This window comes from Ctenocephalides felis, unplaced genomic scaffold, assembly GCF_003426905.1.
Source record: "Ctenocephalides felis isolate EL2017-DRISC unplaced genomic scaffold, ASM342690v1 CF-g0.4_SCAFFOLD_01886, whole genome shotgun sequence".
NCBI lineage: Eukaryota > Metazoa > Arthropoda > Insecta > Siphonaptera > Pulicidae > Ctenocephalides > Ctenocephalides felis.
The window spans coordinates 124,584,282-124,603,571 of NW_020538040.1; the positions used below are offsets into that span (position 1 = coordinate 124,584,282).

At 30.2% G+C, this 19,290-nt stretch overlaps 1 protein-coding gene and 1 pseudogene across 1 annotated transcript in view; one reads left to right on the forward strand and one right to left on the reverse strand.

Annotated features, from left to right (window-relative positions):
- Positions 1–12,055, forward strand: part of LOC113375856 (putative inorganic phosphate cotransporter) — a 236,291-nt gene extending 224,236 nt beyond the window's left edge. Inside the window, exons 3-9 of the mRNA XM_026615807.1 lie at positions 2,013–2,164; positions 4,832–4,979; positions 5,051–5,208; positions 7,552–7,701; positions 8,085–8,217; positions 11,535–11,776; positions 11,852–12,055. Of these exons, the coding sequence (XP_026471592.1) occupies positions 2,013–2,164; positions 4,832–4,979; positions 5,051–5,208; positions 7,552–7,701; positions 8,085–8,217; positions 11,535–11,776; positions 11,852–12,055 (1,187 nt within the window). The remainder of the gene's footprint in view (positions 1–2,012; positions 2,165–4,831; positions 4,980–5,050; positions 5,209–7,551; positions 7,702–8,084; positions 8,218–11,534; positions 11,777–11,851) is intronic.
- Positions 12,056–15,655: 3,600 nt separating this feature from the next.
- LOC113375857 overlaps positions 15,656–19,290 on the reverse strand; it is a 69,670-nt pseudogene continuing 66,035 nt past the window's right edge.

Here is a 19,290-nt window from a genome sequence, read left to right on the forward strand (position 1 = left end):
CAGCTACATTAACATGATCTTTAGACCGCATTGTTTTTAAAGAGTCAAAAGTAAGTTTTCCGTTTGTGTTCTTTTAATAATAACTGTTACTTATATACAGATAGATCACTTTGATTGTTATTTTGCTGCAAATTGAACATTAGTAGCTACTTACCGCCAAAAAGTTTTTGCGTAGATTATTTAGCTCGATCATAACGATGATTTGGAGTGTGGACGGTAGTGACAATCGCCCTTTTTTGTATGATCATTTTTGTGATTAATCCATCGTATGAAGGACAGTATTTTAGTAGTTTCATGTAGACAAATATTCAAATTACCATTTGATTTACTTTTCTTGCAGCTAACTGGTAAATTAACAAAATTTTTGCTGTTCAAAACAAAATGTGACACAACTGTACCCTGTCTCTCCTATGGTCTCTTTGAGTAAATGAATATTAATTCCATTGTTTTCTTGTGGTCCTACAGCAATATGTAAAATGTAATAGACAGCAGATTTCCATTTTATATTTAACTATTAAATCTAAACTGAAATTTATTGTTTTCAACTCTGCTGAATCTGCTCTATGTAACCTTTAAATTAAAACATTTATTATACATGATGTTTTCTTTTTTTAATTAAGTTGGTAAATTTAAGTATATTATTCTTTTACAAAGTTTTGTTGATTAATTGATTGATTTATGGAATGAACTTGAACATTTTTGCATTTCTAAAAAAAAAATTATGCGTTGGTCGTGAATATATTAAAATATAAAATCAAACTTTTATCATTATTTATAATGTGTAATCAAAAATATTTATTATTTAGTTAAATATTATTTTAATTTAAAATATCATCGATGAAAGATCATCTGTTTTTAATTTTTAAATAGAAATAATATTGTTAATATTTAAAATTTTTCTTACATAATGTGGTTATCTAACTCATCTAAAAATATTTTTATTCTTATTATATTTAACTTTCCGTAGGGCAAGTTATAGTAATCGCAAAAAAATCGAAAATGAAAATTTTTATATATCTTTACGGTTCAAAACCTTCTGAACATTTTGGCATACCTTAGAAAAAATGTATGTATGTGTGTGTGTATGTCTGTGTGTTCGGATACAAATTTTCGTCGACGATTTCGGGAACACGGATGAAGCGATTTGAATAATTTAAAAAACATTCGATTCGTATTAATAAGGAGACGTGCTGATTAGTTTTTGGCTAAGGGAGGTCTAGCCGCTCCGAAGATATGGGGCAAAAAGTGCCAAAAACGGTAACTCAGTTTTTAAGAGAACAAGATGAACAACTGATCATATTTTAATGAAGGTAGGTTTAGCGGTTTCGGAGATCTAGTAAAAAAAGTAAAAAAAAATGCCATTTGGCGGTCAAAAATGATCATTGAACATATGCACATCAAATTATTAGATATTTTATAGAGATTTTAACAATAAGTATAAATATTGTTTACATTCCTATGGTTTCCGTACCAGTGTTTATCCGTTAGACGGCGACGCGGCGCTTACGCGCTTCGATATTTCCTCTCTATGCAGTTATTATATTAAATATTTCAAAATAAATTTTTCTTCAAAAAGTCTTTTTTTTCAAAAATTAAGTTTTTGTCGAAAATTTATAGTTTCTCAAAAATCTAATTTTTTCAGAGTAAATTTTTTTCAAAAATGTTAATTATTTTTAAAAAAAATAATTTTTGGTACGGAAAGTTCCAGCAATTTGCCTTAAGGCACGATGCCATGCGCCCCACTAGTTTTACGATTTGATTGAAATTGTCGAAGGCAGCATTTTTATTACTTGAGTTAACATTTTGTCAGTAAAAAAAACATAAAATATTAATAACTGTTTTAACAATTTAACTCTAATGCGACTAATACAATTTAATATTTATTTTTTTAATTAACTGTATTATTTATCAATGATAAAAATAATATTTCGCAGCCACATTTTTTATTATTCGAATAATATAATATAATCCAAACTATTTATAGTTTATTAATGACTTTTTAAAATGACAAGGTGGACGTATATCCGAGCTGTATTCCGCCAAATGGGTAATGTTCTTCGCGGTGGTGATGTGCATGGCCAGCACTCTGCTGACGCCAATTGCTGCCATATATGGAGGCTATGCAGGAGTCATAGCTTGCCAATTCTTTAAAGGAATCGGTGGTGTAAGTCAACTTAAAATAATAATATACGTTTATTGTCTAGTTTCTATTTCTAATGATTAAAACGAGTCATCTTGATCGAACGCAAATCATTAATGTAGGAAAACGTAGAACCCTTATAGCAAAATGGTTAATATATTAATGTATACATGTAGGGAAAGCACGGACAAAATGACATGTTGTTTTGTTTTTTAATGATATTAATTTATTTATTGATATAATAATCAGTTTCATTGACTTAGCATTTTAATTAAGTAGAAACTATAATAACATTTTTATTGAGGAAAAATGCTACATATTACAAAAACCGTTTTGTCGATAAAATACTGGCAAAATGACATATAGGGTAAGGATGTTGTAAACAATCTTTTCCGGGCTCAGAACGGAGAAAGAGAGTTTTGCAACAAATGCAAGTCTCTCCTTTATATCGGTGGATTTTTTGGACTATTTTCAACTACTGTTTCTCGCATGCTTTTAATAAAAGTTCAAAGCCAATCATCATTTACAGGTTTCAATTTTTTAAATTAATTTTCGTAATGCTTTCGAAATAGTACTATGTCATTTTGTCCATTGTATGTGTATGGTAAAATTGTACCAAACAACTGATTATTTCAATAAAATTGATCTAAATCACTAGTATGGCATAAATTTTGAGTTGCTGTAGACACTCTATACTTATAAATATATTTATATCTTATTGATAAAGGGGGTATTCTAGTAAAGAGGCCTAAATTTCAGATCGTTTTTAAATCATCATAAAAAACAGGTAATCAATCTTTTTAAATATACTTTTTGTTGTAATTTATTTATAAACGTTACAAGAGTACAGAGATAAATTAAAATGTAAACTAGTTGATATTGGTATTTTGCCTTGAGGCAAGTTACATGAACTTTCCGATATGTTTAAATAATCGACTTAGTCAATAAAATATAAATTAATTCATGAGTGATTAAAAGTATTGCGAGTGGATTTATTACACATCATTGGAAACGAACGAACACGTTAACTAGCAAATTTTCAAAAATCAACAATTTTTATAATTGAACCAGTTTCCGTACGACTTTAATGGTTTCGCGTGTTCATTAAGACCAAGTACCCTATCGTTATACCAAATAAATCGTTTAATTTTAATTTTAACAAACGTCATAAAAACTACTCGTTTTCTCAAACTTTGATGAATTTTTAAAATTAAACTACTTGACGCAAGGCCATAATATTTCAGTAAGGTCTATAAGCCCATGATATATATCGCCAAAAATAGTATCATGAAATCCGGCTTAAATTTTTTTTTCAACAGTTAATTAAAAGAAAACGGCTCGGTATCATTCCCAACTAATATCTTTCAAACAATTTTATATTTTTTAAAATGGATTCGGTAATATGAGCTTAAATGTAGACGAAAAGTTTAACACTTTATTCCAAATTACAAAGAAACGGCAGATCGTCTCACAAAACGGCAGACGATAATCCTCATCGAGATACATCAAATGGTTTTTAAATTTCTGAAATCGGTCAAATGCCAAAAAAACGATACTAATTTTTGCAAATTTTGACGAATTTTTAAAGCTAAACGAGTTGTCGTAGGGCCGTGATATTTTAGTATGATCTAGAAGACTATGGTATCTACCGTCAAAAAAATAATAATAAAAATCGTCGAAAGAAAATTTTTCAACACTTTATTACAAGAAATCGGCCCGGCCGATCTTTACCAAAAACTTATCAGCACGGTTCAACAACCAATATCTTTCGAACGGTTTTTGAATTTTCAAAATCGATTCAGAACTGCGGTCTAAAACGTGTACGAAAATTTTTTCACTTTTCTGCTATTTACAGAGAAACGGCTTGGCTGATCGTCGCGCAAAATTGATAAACGCTAGTCCTCATACATATACATCGAATGGTTTTTAAATTTTCGAAATCGGTCCAGCCGTTTTTGAGAAAACGTCGATTTACGGCAATAAATCTTACACACACTTTACACATACTTTTTCCAAATTTGGTCTCATTCAATTCAGAATGGCTTGAAATGTCGAGAAAACATAAAATTAGGATTTTTTTATGAAAACATAAACTTCTCCTTCGGGAAGTTAAAAAAAAATGTTATTAATTTCAAAGTTTAGCAGTGGTTGAAGTGTGGGTTCTCAAAAATTGACACTTGACTATATGGCCACAGTTGCAACCTTTCTAGCAATCCGAAATGGAAAAAATATTATTGAATTAGAATTATGTCGCGATGGCATATACCAGGATTAAGTTAAAAATTCAGTTTCTCGATTTCTTTTAAGTAAAACTCGGAATTTGGGGATGCCAGAGAGAAATCTATATAAAAAGATTCTCCGAAAATTTTAAGTTAATCGACCTGGTAGAATTCGAGAAATCGTGGGCATCGTATTAAAAATACAGTTCTGAAAAAAATGCGTTCAAAGTTTTGCAAAAGGAAAGAAACAGAAGAGTAATTATCAAGAGTATCGTACGCATATTCTTAAATTATTAAACTTTATAGTACAATTTAAGATCATATAAGAAAATGTCACTAACGCTTAGTTGCAATATAATGTATTCAATAAGAATAAAAATACAATAAGAATTGGCATGATTTGTCAATATATCGGAAAGTTCATACCTGCCTCATAGCAACATACCCAACTAGTTACAATTATTTCCAACAGGGAGTCACATTTCCCTGCACACATTGTCTTCTATCACATTGGTCTCCAAAAGAAGAACGTTCGAAATTGTCTTCCTTGACATACACCGGCACTTGCCTAGGTACTGTGATATCTCAATACATGTCAGGCGCACTTTCTAGCCATTTAGGTAAATATCAACATTAATCAGTTAATATGAATAAAAATATGTATACTGATTCTACTAGTTCTATCTTTTAGGATGGGAATCGGTATTCTACGTAAGTGGATGTTTAGCTGTTCCCTGGGTAATATCATGGGCATTTTACGTCACGGATTACCCTAGTCAACATAAATACATAGGTAAGGCAGAACGCGAGATGCTTGAGACAAAAATACAGAGTTCTGCCACCGCTGAGGTTAGTTACATCAATAAAAGTACCATAGTATATACATATTAGAGTTAAGGTAGAGCCTGCTTTAGAGGCTTAAAAAAATCGATTTTTTGTTGCAAAAATGTCTTTCAAAACTAGCCAAGAATATATCAATAAAATTTCAGTAAAAAATTCAAATTATTTTCGGAGTTACAGAATAAATAGTGAGCAAGCGCCAAGCATGTATACGAGCGGAACGAAAACTTCGACGCGCGATTTCCCGGTTTTTCATTTTTCCAATTCTTCCTAATTGGCGTGAAAGATAGGAAAAAAACTAAACGCCCTATCGGAACGAGATAAAAATCATTGTATTCAAAATTCTATTCTAGTTGAACCTAAAAAAACTTTATACAAATTATAATTAAGCCACTTTTAAGACAATCTAAAATGAAATGTTGTATCAAAAAACATGATTTATTTTTTTCAAGTTGCAAAGAATTGCGTGGTTGCAAGTTGGTGAATTTTTTATCTTTTTCTGGATTTACTAGGTTCAACTAGAATCTTCACCATTGAAAATATATATATGTTTTGACTTTTTTGTTTCGGATGAAAATTGTGATCTGCATTTTTCCCGCCAAATGATACCTGCACGCGCATCGTGGCGCATCGGCAAAATGCTTGTACCCGGCATATTATGACATATATTTTAATGAAAAAATCTGAAAAGAATTATGAAATATATATCAACAAAACCGGAAAGTTCCGTTTCAATTAAATATTCATTTCCTTTCCTAAAAATTCCTCAGAAAAGCGAGTTTTTGAAGTCTCTCTTTGAAGCCCGGAGTTAGTTCTTTTCGAGGATATAACTTCGGAGTTATACCTGAGTTTGCTAGACGTTTCTTAGATCTGTTAACATACACAGATATTTGCTTGTGTCTGTAATGATTCGGCTAATAATTTTGTCATTTGTATGCATATTGAGATGTATAAAATAGTAATTGTTAACTTACGAAGTAATAATAACCGCAAAAAAATCAAAAATGTTTTTTTTGCATATCTATACGTTTTAAAGGTTTTTGGCAAAGAAATGTATGTATATGTGTGTGTGTTCGGATATAAATTTTTGTCGATGATTTCGGGAATACGAATCAACCGATTTGAATAATTTAAAAAAACATTCGATTCGTATTAATGGCGAGATGTGCTGATTAGTTTTTGGCAAAAGCAGGTCTGGCCATTTTGAAGAAACTGGGCAAAAAGTGTCACAAATGGTAATTCAGCTTTTGGGAGAACAAAGTGTCCGATTTGAATGATTCAAAAAACATGTTACTTGTATTGACGAAATGAATAATTGATTGAAACTTTGAAAATGCAGGTTTAGCGGTTTTGGAGATCCAATAAAAGAAGTAAGAAAAAGCAAGTTGACGGTCAAAAATGATCATTACATTGTTTACATTTCTATGGGTTTCGTACCAAGATTTAAAATGTTCAGACTCAAATGCGGCGCTGACGAGTTCACTATTTCATCTCTGAAACAGCTATACGCACCGTAAATGCTTTGAAAAAAAATCAATATTTTCAAAAAAATTCTAATCATTTAAATAAAGTTAATTCAAAATTCTCAAAAACCTAATTTTTTCAAAGATTTAAAAAAAAATTAAACAGTTTTAAAAGTTTTAATTTTTTGTACGGGAAGTTTCAGCAATTTGCCTTAAGGCACAATGCCATGCACCACTTGTTTAAAATAATATGAACAATTTTGTTTGAACTGTTTGTAAACGTATTTCAAGTACGACAGACTATGGAACACATTTGTGTTGAGTATTAGGTTCAGGAGTAATCACAGTTTCCGAGTTGTTAAGCATGAAAATTAATTATTTTTGTTTATTTTTTAATATTGTTCCAAAAATGTTGGGTTATTGTTGATAAATAGTATTTTGGAAACAGATATACGCGCCTCCTTTACAACAGCCTGGCGTCCCTCTGAGGGGGCGCGCCCCACTGGTTGGAAACCGCTGGGTTAAGTTGTTGATCCGGTTGTTGTTAGCCGGTTCCTAACCGAACCGAGTATGATAAGACCAACTTTAATTAAATATTAGATGCTTAAATCTTGTATTTGTAAATATTGTGTAGTCTTCGAACAGTGGTATGGTTCTTCTTGATTCAAGTTCATGTTTCCTGAAGATGAAACGTACTTAGTTTCGAAACATCGATAATAAATAAAAATCTTTTTAAAAATCTTTTTGCTTTTTTATTGCCATTGGATTGGGTTCTTTGTTCAAACCTCTACATAATTCATTAGCAATTATCAATATTCGAAATTTTACTATTATTTTCAGGTATATTTTTTAATATCCTAATTATTGTATTTTTTCTTTCAACTGTCAGAAACCGAAATTACCTTGGCGAGATATAGTGAAATCTAAACCTTTTTGGTCCATAGTAATTTGTCACACATGCTCAAACTGGGGTTACTATGTTCTGCTTATCGAGCTGCCAATATATTTGAGGACTATTTTATTATTCGGCATTGAAGAGGTAATTCTGTAGTCTTAAGAAAATTTTTATTTAAGCAACGCTAGCAATCCTAAAAATTAAATTAAAGTAATCTATGAGTGAAAACCGCACTTATTTAGTTTCCAACCATATTATATTGTTAATAAAATCTCGTCCATTCTTCCATCTCCATTGTTTTCATTTACTGATCGCACAAATAATTTTAAAATTATTTTAATATTCTACTTATATAAAGTATATTAACACTAGATAAGGGAAAGGAAAAGGGAAAAATTGTATAGTTATGATTAGAACATTAGTACGATTCGTTCCTTGCCTTTGAGCGAGCAAAGTGTTCACTGCTTAAAAGTATATGAAAAGTTGTCTTAAAACTATTAGATTAAATATTACAAACATATTTTCAGAATGGTGTAATAACTGCAATATCATTTCTGGCTATGGCAATATCCACCGTAATTTGCGGATATGTTGTTGATCATTACATCAAGAAAGGATCTATTTCTATAGGAAAAGCAAGGAAGTTATCCACAACAATATGTAAGTAAACTAGCTGTAAGTGGAATTCTGTCTTAAGGCAATTAAGGCATCGTGCCTTAAGGCAAATTGCTGAAACTTTCCGTACCAAAAATTATTATTTTTTTAAAAACGATTGACATTTTTAAAAAAAAATTACTTCGAAAAAATAAGATTTTTGAGAAACTATAAATTGGACAAAAAATTACTTTTTTTTGAAAAAAAAAATTTTTTCAAAAAAAAAATTTAAATTTTTTTTTTTTTAATTTTTTTGAAAAAAATAATGTGTTCTTTATTTTGGCATATTTGGGAAGATCTGAACTTTTTTTCAACGCAATCGTACTGCTTTAACTGCATAAAGACAAAATGTCAAAGCGCGTAAGCGCCGCGTCGCCGTCTAACGAATAAACATTGGTACGGAACCCATAGGAATGCAAACAAAATTTATACTTATTGTTAAAATCTCTATAAAATATCTGATAATTTGATGTGCATATGTCTAATGATCATTTTTTGACCGCCAAATGGCATTTTTTTTTACTTTTTTCGTTAGATCTCCGAAGCCGCTAGACCTGCCCTCATGAAAATTTGATCAATTCTTCATCTTGTCAATACAAGTCAAATGTTTTTTGAATTATTAAGATCGGACGCTCCGTTCTCTTAAAAACTGAGTTACCGTGTTCGGCACTTTTTGCCCCGTATCTTTGGAACGGCTGGACCTGCCTTTGCCAAAAACTAATCAGCACGTCTCCTTATCAATACGAATCGAATGCTTTTTGAATTATTCAAATCGGTTGATCCGTGTTCCCGAAATCGTCGACGAAAATTTGTATCCGCACATACATACACGTACATACATACATACACACACATACACACACACACACACATACATCCATTTTTTCTAAGGTATGCCAAAATGTTCAGAAACCTCTGAAACGTAAAGATATATAAAAAATTTCATTTTCGTTTTTTTGCGATTACTATAACTTGTCCTACGGGAAGTTAAAAAAATCTATATTTCTTGGCTAATATTTTTTGGTTTTATTAACTTCTCGAAAGAGAAGTTTATGTTTTCATCAAAAAATCCGATTCGCTAATTTTATGTTTTCTCGACGTTTCAAGCCATTCTGAATCGAATTTGAACCAAATTTGAAAAAAGTTTGTGTGCGTGTGTGTGAACAGATTTTTTGCCGTAAATCGACGTTTTCTGACAAACAGCAGGACCTATTACAAAAATTCAAAAGCCATTCGATGTATGTCGATGAGGACTATTGTTTGTCAGTTTTGTGCGATGATCGGCCAAATCGTTTTTTTATAAATAGCAGAAAAGTGGAAAAAATTGCGACCACGTTTTAGCCCCCAATTCTGAATCGATTCTAAAAAGCTGATTAGTTTTTGGTACAGATCGGCCGAGCCGTTTTCTTGTAATAAAGTGTTAAAAAATTTTTTTTCGTAAATTTTTTAATTTTTTTCAACGGTAGATACCATAGTCACTAAAATATTACCGGCCTACGGCAACTCGTTTGGCTTTAAAAATTTGTCAAAGTTTGCAAAAATTGGTATCGTTTTTTGGCATTTGTCAAAATTAGACCTTTCATCGACGTTTCCTCAACAATGCCTGAACCGATATCAGAAATTTAAAAGCCATTTGATGTATTTCAATGAGAAGTATTGTTTGTCAGTTTTGTGCGACGATCGGCCGAGCCGTTTCTTTGTAATTTGAAAAAAAGTGTTGAACTTTTCGTCCACATTTAAGCTCATACTACCGAATCGATTTTAAAAAATCAAAAACTGTTCGAAAGATATTAGTTGGGAATGATACTGATTAGTTTTAGGTGAAAATCTACCGAGCCGTTTTTTTGTAATTAACTGTTGAAAAAAAATTTAAGACGATTTTTGTGGAACTTTTTTTGGCGATATATATCATGGTCTTATAGAACTTACTAAAATATTACGGCCTTACGACAAGTAGTTTAATTATAAAAGTTCATCAAAGTTTGAGAAAATTAGTTTTAAAATTAAAATTAGACGATTTACTTGGTAAAGCGATAGAATACGTGGTATTAATGAACATACTAAACCATTAAAGTCCTACGGGAACTGGTTCAATTATAAAAAAATGATTGACTTTTGAAAATTTGTTTTTAGAAAATACTCCGAGTTAACGTGTTCGTTTACAATTATGTGTAATAAATCCACTCGGAATTTTTAATAACTCATAAATTAATTTATTTTTTATTGATTAAGTCGATTATTTACAAAGATTATTTTCAAAATATTCTCAAATTTTTGAAAAAAATCAATTTTTTTAATTTTTCAAGATTTAGTTTTTTTTTTTTAAATGAAGAAAAAATTCGAAACATTGAATTTTTTGAATCTTTGAATTTTTTTGAAAATTTTGATTTTTTTTTGAAAATTTTCAAAATTACTAAATTTTCTGTGTATGCATTTTTTGCACACTATCTACTCGAGCAAAATGTTTTTTGAATTAATCTAGTCGGATAATCCGTTTTCACAGAAACTGCTTAATCGTTTTTACACACTTTGCGCTCCATACCTCCAAAACGGCAAAATTGCCTTTTGCAAAAACGCCTTGCGATCGAGTACGAATCGATGGATTTTTTAATCATACAAATCATAAAATTACAAAAAAAATTACACAAAATGTGTACACATTGTTTATCTATAATGTACACAATATTCAAATCTCTATAAAATATCTGATAATTTGATGTACATATGTTCAATAAACATTTTTGACCGCCAAATGACATTTTTTTAACTTATTTTTATTGGGAGTTCATAACCGCTGGGCCTGGCTTCCCAAAATTACCAGTTGTTTATTTCGTCAATACAAGTAAAATGTTTTTTGAATTATTAAAATCGGACGCTCCGTTCTCTTAAAAACTGAGTTATCATTTTTGGCACATTTTGCCCCGTATCTTCGGAACGTCTAGACCTGCCTTCGCCAAAAACTAATCAGAACGTCTCCTTATCTATACGAATCGAATGTTTTTGAATGAGTCAAATCGGTTGATCAGTGTTCCCGAAAACGTCGACGAAAATTTATATCCGCAAACACACACATACATCCATTTTTTCTAAGGTACGCCAAAATATTCAGAAACCTTTGAAACGTGAAGATATACAAAAATTTTCATTTTCGTTTTTTTTGCGATTATTATAACTTGCTCTACGGAAAGTTAAAAAAAATCGTTTTTTTCTAAAAGGTTAATTTTTGTCAAAAATTTTCAAAAATCTCATTTTTTCAAAGTTGTCAAAAGATTCGACAATGTATCATAAATTTATATTTATAAATATTTCTTGTTCGTTGGCAGCGTCCTTGGGTCCAGCTCTCTGCATGGCTCTCATAACCTTCGTCGGATGCCAGCGATACGTTGGCGCCGCTCTCCTCTGCATCGCGGTGGCATGTCACGGTGCAATGTTCAGCGGTTTCGTCATCAACCACATGGATATTGCGCCCAAATTTGCAGGAACCCTGATGGCATTTACTAATGTACCCGGAACTGTTTCGGGAATAATTGTTCCAGTGTTCGTCGGCGCTATAACAAACAATAATGTGAGTCAATTGTAAAATTTAATCGTTTAAATTTTAATTTGAACTAAACTTGATCATATTCTATTATAATTGCAGAATACTGTGGAAGCTTGGAGGATAATTTTCTTTGTAACTGTTGGATTATATTTTATAGAATTTATTGCTTTCACAGTATGGGGAAGCGGGGAGGAACAGTCTTGGAATAAAGGAGGGACAAGCGATAACCTTAATAATGTTCAATTAGATGTTACAGATAATGTTAAACCTACACCTAATGGTAATAACACAATGCAGGCATAACGTTGTAGAAAATTAATAGAATTAATCGTTTAGAAAGTACATATTTTCTATTTATATAGCGAATAAAATTTACATATCGACTGTTTTTTAGTTGAGATAAGTAAAATGATTTCGAAAAAATATTGCAGTGACTTTTGCATCTTTTGTAACTATTTTTTATTTATAGTTTTTACTTCAAAATAACTTTTATTTTATTCGTAGTATTTTATAAGTGTTATGATTTTCAAAGATATATCTGTTGTATAAATTTTTGCTGCGCTATTTTGAAGAAATATTATAATTTTTTTACTACAATACGTGTTTTTGGAAATTTATTCAACAGAGCTTACAAGTGATCTGAGATACAACAGTATTATTATTTTGTACTAGAAAACATTGTTAGCTTTAATAAAACAATAAAATAATCGTCACTTAGTTTATTATTTAGATTTTTATGTGAAAAAGCCTTAAATAGCTCATTAGATTCGCATGCGTTCAAAAATATTTAAGAAAAACTTAAATTAGAAATGAATAGCCTGACAATATTCGACAATGAATTTAATTTCATAGATAATATTGTTTTACGTAACGGCAAAAGGAAATTCTTTATAATTTTCATTTAACTCTGATTTGTGTTGCTATTATTTTATCCTTTATTAAAATATTTGTACAGATTACCACACAGCTATATCTAGAAACGTTGAGCGGAGTCATATCCGAGAGTTTGTCATATCCGCTTCCATAAATTGTTCTAGATCTGTTAACACGTACAGATTTGTCAACGGTTTTTACCAAAAACAAAGAGAGATTTTCGTCCAAACTAGTGATCGCCTTTTACAGGCAATTTTATAACTTTTTAAGTATTACCCAAAATAATGTATTTTCATAAAATACAAAAATATAACTGCAAAAATACAGAAAAATGAAATTGTGCTCAAACACAATGCGTCAAACAGCTCAATTGAATAACTACTATCGTCTTAAAATTCAAAAATTACATAAATGCATCTAATCTACTTTTTCCATAGCCTTTGATTTCAATAGTATACCAAGCTAATAGAAATACCCTATATGCAATTAATCCTCGAAATTTAGTAAAAGGGAAATGTGAGGTACATATTATTATCTAGTGAAAAATATTTTATTACAAAAGTTTTGCTTTTATTGCATACATAATATTTACAACATCATTTTCATATGAATATATTCAAAGAATTCAATTTTTTCTCTTCAAATATAATCGTTGGGTTGATCGCCAGGCCCGGTCAACAAATTTTAGAACCTGACATTTCAGAAAGACTGGTAATTTTTTTTAATATTTTATCAATATTATTTATAAATTTTCTGTGCGCCTGATTGCTTAGTAGACTGGTCTCTTTTCAAAAAAGAATAAATCCTGTAATTGAAAGTAGGGCTCCGTCTTCGACATCAATTTTATCTTAGCCTTCTTGGCGATCGCAATAGTTTTTAAAATATTCTCGAAGTTATCAAGTAATCGAGCAATAAAGTTTTGTGTAAATGTGTATATACTTCTCTATATTTATATAAGACAAAAAGAAAACACCCCATAGAAAAGACGTGGTCGGAGTCGTTGGAGTCGTTAAGCGTCCTCTGAAGCAGAGTCCGGCTTGAGATCTGATAAATGATAAACCCAACCCAAAAACGGTCGAATCAAACTCAAATATTGTTGTTAAAAATTGTTTTTGAGATTAGTACTGGACCTTTTTGACCCGAACACTTTTAAGCCCCGCTCTTTCCTAACAATTTTTTTGACTATATATTTATTTTATAAAACAAAATTATAAAATATTTTTCAACCAAAAAACAATAAGATGGAAATTCGAAAGTGACAAATGAGTACAAGTCTTTGAGGTCTCCGACGCGGACAGCGCGATTCGGGCTCAAAAATATTTACGGGCCGATCTGCCGCACAGCAGACCAATGTTATGGCAAGGCCATGTTACGCTCCAACTTCTATACATTATGCTACTGAATCATACTGAATACTATCAAAATGTCATATATTTGCTGTGCATTCAGGCGTTTTACACATAAACAGCAATGTCACTTGTATGTTATGAAACATAAAAGAGCCAGAATGACCCTGTTACCTAACAATAAGATCGTTTTTTTACATTTGTGCGGCACAGCAACCAAATTTAGTATGTAAAGTTCTTCATAAAATAGCCTTACCATAACATTGGTCTGTTGTGCGGCAGTATCGGTTCAATAATATGTTTCGATGTAACAGAGGCTCCAACAAATAGCAAAAAAAGATTTTTTTCAATCGATTTAAGTTGGGAAAAAGGTAGGTAAAAACCTTTGTAAGCAATTGAATTTTATTGTTAAAAAAATTGTAACAACATTTTTTTTATAAAGTTAACTTCAATGTGAGTATAATAAAATTAATAATACTGATCTAATCATCACGACTGGAGATAATTAATTTAACGCAGAGGAAGTTCATCAAAATTGAGCAAATCATCCATATTTCATTCAAAAATATTTAAGTCAATGAATTTTTTTCAGCAAAACCCTGAAATACGTGTCGAATAATTTTATGTATAATATCTATAAAAAAAAATTTTGACAATTCTGAAATGTGATATTTTATTTTCTCCAAAACCCATGCGATTTGCAAAAGAATGACATACATATGATACGCCCTGTACATACCTGTTTGCGTATATTAATAAACTCTTAAAAATTAAACAGAATACAGTAGGCATTTTAAATTAAGGCAAGCTGTTACATTTCCCAATAAGTGTTCATAATTGACATATTATATAAGCAATAAATTTATTAGTTTAAGTAATTTATAAGTATGATGAGTTGCTGTGCGCCCTTTACTGTTAGAAACTATAAGAGAATGTTAACTTGTACAAATTTGACAAATATACTAGTTAAATTTAACAAAAATGAATAAAATTTAAACATTACTAATTCAAACGACGCAGTCATCAACACTAATTCCCACAAATTATAATTAGAGATTCCCACAAATTATAATTAATGTCTCTTTCCATAAAAAAAAAATCGTTTTATGATTTTTGAAAGTTTGTTTTATTATCATGTCTAGAAACGATATTTATATACAAAAGACAGCAAATTCCGATTTACCATGTTTCTCTTTATCATTTATATCAAATTAAAACTATACAAACCATATGATACATGTTCATGAAATAAATAAAAATGGTAAAATAAATAATATCATAGTCATGAATCTGATAACACCTATTGCATGATTATGCTATTTATGATTTCCAAAACTCAAAATCAGGCTGCCTGTTTCAATATTCTTTTGTAAGATATTCTAAGGCCAGTTATGACATCAATGATATTTCTCAAATTATATATATTTCATATTATTCATGTTATTCTTAAGTAGGTATCCAATTGTGCCAATGTTCTTCTATAGAAAAATGAGCTTGTGATGTTTCACATTATGCAGATTACGTTGCTTTCCACTATTTTTCATAAATCTCATTGTAATATAATTTAAGAATCGCATATTCTCAATATTTAAAAACAATAGTTTGTAAATAAATAATTTTAATATGTAAGTACAATATTAAACTTGATATTAAAATATATATATTTTTGTGATAAACAACTTTTGCTAAAAATGTACATTAAGGATTTAAAATAATTCTGAAAATAAATAATTTACATGATTTCATAACTTATGTACATATCATTCAATAATGTTATATAGATCTCGGCTAGTAATACTTATGAGCTCTTACTCAAATTGTACACCTTCAAATTAAACTCTTACTTTCAAATCAAAAATATACAAAAGAATATTCTTCTTTAATATGATCTAATTGCCGGTGGTACTGTAGCGCATTCTTTAGAATCCAATGTATTATCTATTACAGGTCTATAAGTAATGTTCACATCACCTGTGTCGATATTGACAGTTGTCAATGTATGTTTTCTCCAATGGTCCGTCATTGGTTTACGAGTTTGTCCGTCTAATGGTTTACTATAATCAAATTCATCACATCTGACTTTGTAGTCATCTCTAGCATGGGCACCTCGGCTTTCTTTACGATTTTCAGCGGCTACAATTGTTTGTCTAGCACAGATCATCAAATTTTGTAATTCAAGAGCCTCCACTAAATCTGAATTCCAAATCAGACTCCTATCGAATAACTTCAAGTCTTTCATTTGTTTGTATAGACCAGATGTAAGTTCACAACCTTTTTTCAATGTTTTTTCCTCTCTGAATACAGCGGCATGCGTTTGCATTGTTTTCTGAAGTTGCAATCTTAAGTCGGCTGTAGAAATGCTACCGCTAGCGTTCCTTAATGTATCCAAATTTGCAATAGATTGTTCACCCGCATTCTGTAAAAAAGACCATTATATTTTCAATATAAAAGATATTAGTAATCTTAAATGCCTAATATCTTTAGTAAAAATTCAACATTTGTATTTGGCAGAGTCAAAACACACTGACCAGCAGTTTGAAACTTATAATCCCTTAAATATAATAAAATCATATCTGTGCAAATATTTACATAAAAATTTAGAGGCAGACTGCTAATTTAAAAGCGCATGTAACATTTTTGTGCATCTGTATTTATATTTTTCAGTTATTTGTTGGGAACAAATGCAAATTGATCAAACTTGCATCTGTTTCAATAACCTTGTTTATTCTATATATTCAAGAACATAAATTTGCCTATTTGACTTTGTCTACTTAAATAAACATGAATATCTATAAATTCACATTTAAAACCTTACAAATAAAACAACTTTTATCACAAATTGCATACAAAGGCTATGCACAAGATATTATATATGCACCTATTCCTTTACTCGGAAGATATGTTCCATAAAAAACACAGCAACTCTAACAATTCACACCTATACGGAAACACTTGCTGAATATAAAATCACTATAAAAAAGCCCTTTTGGTCTGTTTTTAATATTATGAATAACAAACATTTTATTTTTCTTATTAAACAAAACTTTCACATGATCTTTGCTGTAAATGCAGTAGATTCTTTTTCATCGATATCAGATAGACAGTAAATCTTATTATTACTCTCTAGATTTTTATGTTTATCTTTTCCCATAGTCAAACTGTAGAATTCCTTTATAAATTATGAATTTTGTAAAAATATAATTCTGTTATTTGCTCATGTTAAATTACTAAGAATTCATAACTGAAACACATTTTGTAGTGTGTTAAGCAAATTATAGTTTAGTGATTATAATTTTGTGTAAATGCAAAAATTATAAATTTCTTTAAAAAAAAAACATTTTCAAAACCATGCAAGTTCGAAAACATGTAAAACGACAGATAGGTGTATATATTTTTTTGGTATCTTCAAATAACAAATACATACCTTGCTCAAAGACCCAAATTTCTCGCCAGGTTTGTTTTCAGCAGCAATTGTTGAAGCACAAGAACGTCCAAAAACAACTAAATCCAGCAGGGAGTTAGCACCCAATCTATTAGCTCCATGCACGGAAGCGCATCCTGCTTCACCAGCAGCATATAAACCAGGCACAATCTAAAATAATTATTACAGAATAAATTGTAGTAATAGTTGATAAAGAAGAAAATAAATTATTTCAGAATAAATATTTTTCCAATAATTAAATTATGATGTAGAACTTACTTTATCTTGCCCATCAACATTAATTAAGACTTGTCCTTTGTAATTTGTGGGTACTCCTCCCATATTATAATGCACTGTTGGTAAAACGGGGATTGGCTCACGAGTAACATCACACACAAAATATCATAGCTGTCTCAGAAAATACAGGAAGTCTGCTCGCTAATTGTTCAGCTGGTAAGTGATGTAATTGCAATAAACATGATCTTTCTCAGGTCCTACACCGCGACCTAAATATGAAAATCAAATCATTAATAAAGAATATTGCGTAATGTATGTTATATATACCAATATGTATTGAATGTTTATATAAAGTTCTAATGTTTATTATATTTTCAGGTAACAAAATATTAATAATTGAAGTATTATAATAATACTAATCACCTTCATTGATTTCAATTGTCATTGATCTAGAAACCACATCTCTACTGCCAAATCTTTGCAACAGGTGCATATCGTTCCATAAATCTCTCTCCTTGAGAATTTACAAAAATCCACCTCACCTCTGCATCCTTCAGTAATTAAACAGCCAGCTCCATAAATACCTAATGAACAATATTACTGAGATCATAAAACATCATTGTAAAGAAAGTCAAAATAAAATGCTAGTTAATAACATGTTTCATACAAATACTGCAAGCAAAATCATAAATCTCAATTATATATTATCTTACAAAACACTTTTATCACTTTGGCCTATCCAAAAATTACAAAAATAATATAAACTTTGACAACAAACTAATTTCATTTATATATTTTTGTCTTTTAATTAAAGATCTATAAAAAACAATTATAAATATTAAGTAACTTGATTAACAAAGTGCAATCTTAAAAGCAGGTGTCCTTCACAACAAAAAAGCTAATGAATAAAATATGAGCAAATATGTTATGTCAACAAATGTATGCAAATTCTTGATATCTGCTTTGAATCTTTATTAACTTGTTCAGTATTTAGAATGTGTGACTTAGTAACAGCAATAGAAATTTGAGTGAAATAAAGTGATGTATATTTTGTAAACATAAATTTTGAGTGAAATAAAAGTATGTATATTTTGTAAACATTCAATGATATCTGCACTACTAACCTGTAGGATGGAAACTGCACAAATTCTAAATCCTGTGCTGGTAATCCAGCTCTGGCTACCATACCGGTGCCATCACCTGTGCAGGTATGTGCTGAAGTGCATGAAAAATATGCTCGTCCATAACCACCAGTCGCCAAAACAGTGTTCTTTGCACGAATTCTGAAGTTAATAAAATATCATATGCACGATAAAAGTGTTTATATGGTAATAATGTATGTGATTATGAAAAGTAGCGTAATCAATAAAAAAAATGGGTAATGAAGTAATGAAGTATTTTCTTACATAGATTTCAATAATGCACAGATAAATCTGGGATATAGCCTGATATTACCAATACAAAAAATTACTTTCTACCAGGTTACAAAATTCAAAATATTTTATAGAAAAGTACATTTCTTATTTTTGTTTATTCTAAATTTTATCACCAAGAACACTTGCTCACAAAAAAAACACAATTATTGTTACTTTCTAGCTTTCACTGTGTAATGTACCATTTCTAAGCAGAGAGCAATAACACCTCGACATTCTCCGTCCTCC